At 35.8% G+C, this 7622-nt stretch overlaps 1 protein-coding gene across 1 annotated transcript; it reads left to right on the top strand.

The window, feature by feature from the left end:
- The first annotated feature begins 4403 nt into the window (after positions 1–4403).
- LOC140862471 (uncharacterized) lies at positions 4404–6041 on the top strand. Its single transcript, XM_073265494.1, has 6 exons — positions 4404–4469; positions 4527–4631; positions 4705–4803; positions 4863–5124; positions 5176–5415; positions 5698–6041. The coding sequence occupies exons 1-6, from the start codon at positions 4404–4406 to the stop codon at positions 6039–6041; spliced, it is 1116 nt and encodes a 371-aa protein (XP_073121595.1).
- Positions 6042–7622: the final 1581 nt, after the last annotated feature.

Genomic DNA, 7622 nt, shown 5'->3' with positions numbered 1-7622 from the left:
TGGAGGGAGATAATCTAGCCATCAGTACAGAGAAATTGCAGAAAGATGTAATTGATGCAAGCAAATGACACATGTTGTCTGAATGTGTTTTAATCAAAGTAGATTATGAAGAAATCAGAATGAAAATTAATCCCAGAGTCATACAGAGGATCAGACATAAATTGCACCTGAGAATGAGATTACAGGTGACAGATTATTTTGTTAAGTTAACCTGTTCATGTGTTGGTGCAAGAGATATTTATTGATATCTTTGTTATGTTATGATCTCTGTATAAGAGGAAATATCGGTGGATTTGATTGAAGAGTTGAGTTACAATTTTGATGAGATATGGTTGAACATGATTTTGTTCGTACTTGGGATATTTATTGATGTTGCATGAGAGATGATGATGCACTACGCAAGTATAGAAGAACAGAACATGGCTTCTCTGAAATGATTAAGCTAGATTAATGAAAATATAATAGTGCTTATGAATATGATGATATGTTATAAAATCTTGATGTGATGGTATTTTCCTATGTTTGATTAAGTTAATTCGTGATGATTAGGTGTATTTTGATTGATTAAATTCATGTTATAGTACCTAATCATTGTATGTGATTTGATATAGGAAAAGAGAAGAAATGGAGCTAAAGATGGAAGGAAAGAGCCAGATAAGAGAAGAATTACGAAGCAGCAATGATCAGAAAATCATATTTAATTTTAGAGAAGTCCAAATCCAATATTCACCTTTCAAAATGAAGTTCAAGATGTTTAGAAGCATCTGTCCAAATTTTAGCTTGATCCGACGGCTAGATCTTTGGATATGAATTTTTCAAAATCGCTGCTTCCTGGGAAAAAGTCGTGCTCGATCCTGCGAACTCGTGCGCCCTAGCGCGCCTACAAGAAAGTGCAAGGCAGTAAGTTGGAGTTTTTTTGCACGCTCGATCTGCCCAACTCGTCAAATCGAGCGCGCGAGACGTGAATTTTGGAAATTAGAATTTAATTAGGAAACTTTCTTGGAAAGGACTCTAGTGTTTAAATACATCATATAACTCAAAAATTACTATCTTTTGATCAATTCTGAAGATCTTTGGACGACAGAAAGCTTGAAGAACTCTCTTGGCGGCTAGGTTTTGTTCTTAAAGCTCTCTCTCAAGTTTTCTTCTTTTCTTTTGAATTTTTCTTGAGTTTTTGATGAATCGTTGTAGCTAAACTTTTATACTTAGTTGAGGGAGACAAAACCTTGATATAATTTATTCATGAGATTCGATTTTCAGTGTTTAATTCTTATTGAGTATCGATAGTTGATCTGTTTTATTTCATGTTTGTATGCGAGATTTTAGGATTGGTCATCTTAGGATTTTGCTATGCAAACTATAGATAAATTAGAATTCAAATCCGTAATTGTTTGAATCAACTAATTTGCAAAGCAAAAACGTGTGATATTTTCTGCTGTTGAATTTATTAATTCGTAGGAACAACTATTGACTAGGCTAAATATAACCGCTGGTGTTTGTGTTGTCTAGATTCGTCAGTTTTACTCATTTGAATACTACCTTAAATTTAAATATAGATCGCTGGAATCCGGGTTAATTTATTGGTAAGGGTTAATTTAGAACGCTGGTGTCTAATTAACTAAGCTTAAGGTAAAACAGGAATTTGATTTTCAATGATGAATATTCGATAGGATTAATTATTTTTAGGGATTCGATGATTGAATAAATGAATATCAAGGGTGTAGTCGATCGATACCAAGGCTTGTCTCTTATTGATTTCTCCAGTTTAATTCTCAATCTTGCATGATAGTGATAATATTTAATTTTATTCTTTTGAAATTTAAGTAGTTAAGTTCCAAAACTCAAAAACCCCTTTTAGTTTATTTAGAACACATTAAATTTATCTTTACTCGTGGGAACGATCCCTACTCACACTACTACATTAGCATTTTAACGCCTTTCTTGATCATGCATTGAGTTTATTCTTGAGGCACAAATGTGAAGATCATGGTTATTTTTTTTTATGGATTATGAGTTCGAACTTATTCTTGGTTTTGTGTTTCTCAAGGGCGAGCAAGGATTAAGTAGGGGGAATTTGATGTGATGATATTTTTCTATGTTTGATTGAGTTAATTTGTGATGATTAGGTGTATTTTGATTGATTAAATTCATGTTATAGTTTCTAATCATGGTATGTGATTTGATATAGGAAAAGAGAAGAAATGGAGCTAAAGATGGAAGGAAAGAGACAGATAAGAGAAGAATTAAGAAGTACCAATGATCAGAAAATCATATTTAATTTTAAAGAAATCCAAATCCGATCTCCACTGTTCAGAATTTCAAGATGTTTTGAAGCAGCTGTCAAAATTTCAGCTCAATCCGACGGCTAGATCTCCGGATATGAAATTTTCAAAATCGCTGCTCGCTGGGAAAAAGTCGTGCTCGATCCTGCGAACTCGTGCACCCTAGCGCGCCTACAAGAAAGTGCAAGGCAGTAAGTTGGAGTTTTTTTACATGCTCGATCCGCCCAACTCTTCAGATCGAGCGCGCGAGACGTGAATTTTTGGAATTAGAATTTAATTAGGAAACTTTCTTGGGAAGGACTCTAGTCTTTAAATACATCATATAACTCGATAATTACTATCTTTTGATCAATTCTAAAAATATTTGGAAGACAGAAAGCTTGAAGAACTCTCTTGGCGGCTAGGTTTTGTTCTTACAACTCTCTCTCAAGTTTTCTTCTTTTCTTTTGAATTTTTCTTGAGTTTTTGATAAATCGTTGTAGCTAAAATTTTATACTTGGTTGAGGGAGACAAAACCTTGATATAATTTATTCATGAGATTCGATTTTCTGTGTTTAATTCTTATTGAGTATCGATAGTTGATCTGCTTTATTTTATGTTTGTATGCGAGATTTTAGGATTGGCCATCTTAGGATTTTGCTATGAAAACTATAGATAAATTGGAATTCAAATCCGTAATTGTTTGAATCAAATAATTTGCGAAGCAACTACGTGTGATATTTTCTGCTGTTGAATTTATTAATTCGTAAGAACAACTATTGATTAGGCTAAATACAACCGCTGGTGTTTGTGTTGTCTAGATTCGTCAGTTTTACTCATTTGAATACTACCTTAAATTTAAATCTAGATCGCTGAAATCCGGGTTAATTTATTGGTAAGGGTTAATTTAGAACGCTAGTGTGTAATTAACTAAGCTTAAGGTGAAACAGGAATTTGATTTTCAATGATGAATATTCTATAGGATTAATTATTTTTAGGGAATCGATGATTGAATGAATGAATATCAAGGGTGTAGTCGACCGATACCAAGGCTTGTCTCTTATTGATTTCTCCAGTTTAATTCTCAATCTTGCATGATAGTGATAATATTTAATTTTATTCGTTTGAAATTTAAGTAGTTAAGTTCCAAAACTCAAAAATCCCCTTTAGTTTATTTAGAACACATTAAATTTACCTTTCCTCGTGGGAACGATCCCTACTCACACTACTACATTATCGTGGTTATCTGATTGAGTTGGGTAATTTGGGCGTGATGCGACTTAACGCTACCAAATTTTGGCGCCGTTGCCGGGAAACGGTGTTTAATTTATTCGTGTTCTTGTTTTTGTTTTTATTTTTTTTATTCTTTCCCCAGTGCTTCTCGGGTTTGTTCATGCTTTCAGGTGACTCTTCGGAAGAAGAATTTCCATACGACCCGGAGATAGAAAGAACTTAGCATAGGCGAAGGAGAGAAGCTTGTAAGAGACTAGAAGAGGACGAGCGCGTGGTTGAAGATCTGACAAGAGCAATGGTTGACAACGCCAATCTGAGTTTGAGATAATTGGGCACTCCTGATCCCAACCAGCAGCTTTATGAATTACTTTTCCTACATTAGAAAATAATGCTACTTTTGAGCTTAAATCTGGTTTGATTCACTTATTGCCTTCTTTTCATGGTCTTGCAGGTGAGGACCCTAATAAATATTTTGATGGAATTCCATGTGGTTTGCACAAGCATGAAACCCCATGGAGTGACAGAGGAGCAGATTCAACTGAGGGCCTTTCCTTTCTCTTTGAAGAGTGCTGCTAAGGATTGGATATACTATTTACCCTCTGGTTCTATCACGACTTGGACGGAGATGAAAAGAATCTTTCTGGAAAAATATTTCCCAGCCTCTAGAGCCGCAACATCCAAAAATAAATCTATGGAATCAAGCAATACTCAGGGGAATCACTGCATGAATATTGGGAGCGGTTCAAAAAGCTGTGTGCTAGCTGTCCGCAACATCAGATAAGTGAAAATCAATTGATTCAGTTTTGCTATGAAGGTTTGTTACCTCATGACAGGAGTATGCTAGATGCAGCCAGTGGAGGAGTTTTTGTGGACAAAACTCCGGTACAAGCGAGGAATCTGATAGAGAACATGGCTGCCAATTCTCAACAATTTGTTACCATCAAGAATGATCATGTACCAAAAAAGAACAGTGAGGTAAATGTCTCTTCCCTTGAGCAACAATTAATTGAATTGAAGTCTCTTGTGCGTCAGATGGCTGTAGGGAATGGACAGACTACAAAGGCATGTGGTATCTGTGCTGTAATGGGACACGCCACTGATATGTGTCCTACACTTCAAGAGGGATCTACTGAACAAGTCAATGCAGCAAGAGGATTTCCCGGACCACCACAACAGAAGTATGATCCTTATTCCAACACATACAATCCAGGTTGGAAGGATCATCCCACTCTCAGATATGGAAACTCTCCAGTACACCAACCTCACCATCAAGCTTATAGGCCACAACGTCCTCAAGTTCCAACGCCTGGTGAGTTTCTAGAAAACATTGTTAAGGATCTTGCAACTAACACTGTAACTTTTCAACAGGAAACTAGAGCAAGTATCCAACAGTTGAACGCTCAAATGGGGCAGTTGGAAACATCAATAAACAGGTTGGAGGCACTGAATTCTAACAGCTTACCATCACAGACAATGGTGAATCCGAAGGAGAATGTGAATGCAATCACCTTGAAGAGTGGAAAGAAGTTGAAGGTTAATGAAGAAGTGGTGAAAGAACCAGTACAGAACAAAGATGTGCAGGAATCCAAGGTAGAGGAGGACGAAACAGTTCAAATGGACGCACCAAGAGGTAAGTTCCCTCCTTTTTCTGAGTATAAACCTGTAGCCCATTTTTCCTTAGCATTGAAAGAGTCTAGGAAGGATGAAAGAATTAATGGGTTGTATGAAGTTTTTCGTAGATTTGAGGTGAATATTCATTTATTAGATGCTATCAAACAAGTACCTCGATATGCTAAATTTTTGAAAGAGTTGTGTACTGTAAAGAGAAAACAAAAACTAAAGGGTTGTCAGAAAGTTGAATTAAGAGAACAGGTTTCTGCTGTGATTCAAAGAAAGGTACCTAAAAAATGCAAGGATCCAGGTATGTTTTCTATTCCATGTAAGATATGAGATATTCAGCTTAATACGGCCATGCTAGATTTAGGAGCATCGACTAATGTCATGTCATACTCTGTATATGCTTCCTTAAAACTAGGGCCCTTGCTTGAAACTGAAATTGTTGTCCAAATGGCTGATAGATTTACTATTTATCCTAGGGGTCTATTAGAAGATGTTCTTGTGCAAGTTGACAATTTGGTCTTTTCTGCTGATTTCTATGTGCTTGATATGAAAAATAATGATTTGAATAGTCCTATTTTGTTAGGAAGACCATTTCTTAAAACTTCAAAGTCTAACATAGATGTTAACAATGACACTCTCACTATGGAGTTTGATACGGATGTTGTTAAGTTTCATATTTTTGATACCCTGCAAATTCTTGATTGTGAAAGTGTTGTTAATAATTTTAATGTCATTAATCACTTGTCGCAAGAACACAAGAATGTTGTGAATGAGTATAAAGTTAAGGAGGTTATTGCAAGACCTATTGAGAATTTTACTGCTGAAAGTTTTTGTTCTGATCTGCAGGTACCCAGGAAATCGAAGCAGAGGAAGAAAAGACCAAAAATTACTGCAAAACTGCGCAAGTGGGTGAAGGTTGTTAGATAAACTAGATATGAACCACCATGAGCAAAAGAAGCATACAGTCGGGCTGACGACTGTAAACATAGGCGCTGCTTGCGAGGCAACCCAATGGGAGTATTTCTTTTCTTTCTTAGTTTTATTTATTTTTGTTTTGCATTTTTGCTTACATTGGGGACAATGTAAGATTTTAAGTATGAGGGAGAGGACTTAGCCAGTCATTGAGAGAATTTAGCCGTTTTTATGAGAAAAAAAAAATTTAGAGCTCATATTTGCGATGAATTTGACTGTTGAAATTCACTAGCCCATGATGATATCTAATTGATGACATGCATGCTTTTGAAAATAGATGATTTGCTAACCTTGGAACACTTTGATATCCAATGCAAATTAGACTTTGATATGGTTCTTGAATATTCTTTAGAACGCATGAGTCATGGCTTGTAAATTTTATATGACATAGTGAAAGTCGTGTGAGCCTTGTGATTGTCTTACGAAGTCGCTAGCCTATCAACCTCCCTTTTTAGCTTAATAAAAAAAAGAAAAAGAAAAAAAAGTAAAGAAAGGAGTTAGTCAGGTGAGGGGAGGCATTGGAAGAGGATTGAAATTCTAGTCCTATAAATTCCAAGAGATAAATTTGGAGGAGAATGTATGAAGTTGATGATAACCAGGTGCAATTACTCGGACAAGTGAAAATACTATAAAATTTCTCAATGGGTTAATTTGATTTGTTGGTGTGCAACTTGAGCTATTGTGGGGTTTTACATTGAATGGATCTGTGAAGTGTGCATGACACTTGCTAATGACCATACACACACACGTTCGGGGATATATCTGTAGTTGACATGTCTGAATATTGAACTTGTTTCGTTGTTAGCATTTTAACGCCTTTCTTGATCATGCATTGAGTTTATTCTTGAGGCACAAATGTGAAGATCATGGTTATTTTTGTTATGGATTATGAGTTCGAACTTATTCTTGGTTTTGTATTGCTCGAGGGCGAGCAAGGATTAAGTAGGGGAAATTTGATGTGATGATATTTTCCTATGTTTGATTGAGTTAATTTGTGATGATTAGGTGTATTTTGATTGATTAAATTCATGTTATAGTTCCTAATCATGGTATGTGATTTGACATAGGAAAAGAGAAGAAACGGAGCTAAAGATGGAAGGAAAGAGCCAGATAAGAGAAGAATTACGAAGCAGCAATGATCAGAAAATCATATTTAATTTTAGAAAAGTTAAAATCCAATCTTCATTGTTCAAAATTAAGTGCAAGATGTTTTGAAGCAGCTGCCCAAATTTCAGCTCAATCCGACGGCTAGATCTTCAGATATGAGTTTTTCAAAATCGCTGCTTGCTGGAAAAAAATCGTGCTCGATCCTGCGAACTCGTGCGCCCTAGCGCGCCTACAAGAAATTGCAAGGCAGTAAGTTGAAGTTTTTTTGGGCGCTCGATCCGCCCAACTCGTCAGATCGAGCGCGCGAGACTTGAATTTTGGGAATTAGAATTTAATTAGGAAACTTTCTTGGGAAGGACTCTAGTCTTTAAATACATCATATAACTCGAAAATTACTATCTTTTGATCAATTCTAAAGATCTTTGGACG

This window comes from Henckelia pumila, chromosome 4, assembly GCF_033568475.1.
Source record: "Henckelia pumila isolate YLH828 chromosome 4, ASM3356847v2, whole genome shotgun sequence".
NCBI lineage: Eukaryota > Viridiplantae > Streptophyta > Magnoliopsida > Lamiales > Gesneriaceae > Henckelia > Henckelia pumila.
Note: the sequence above shows the minus strand (reverse complement) of the source record. Positions and strands in the feature narration are given on the sequence as shown.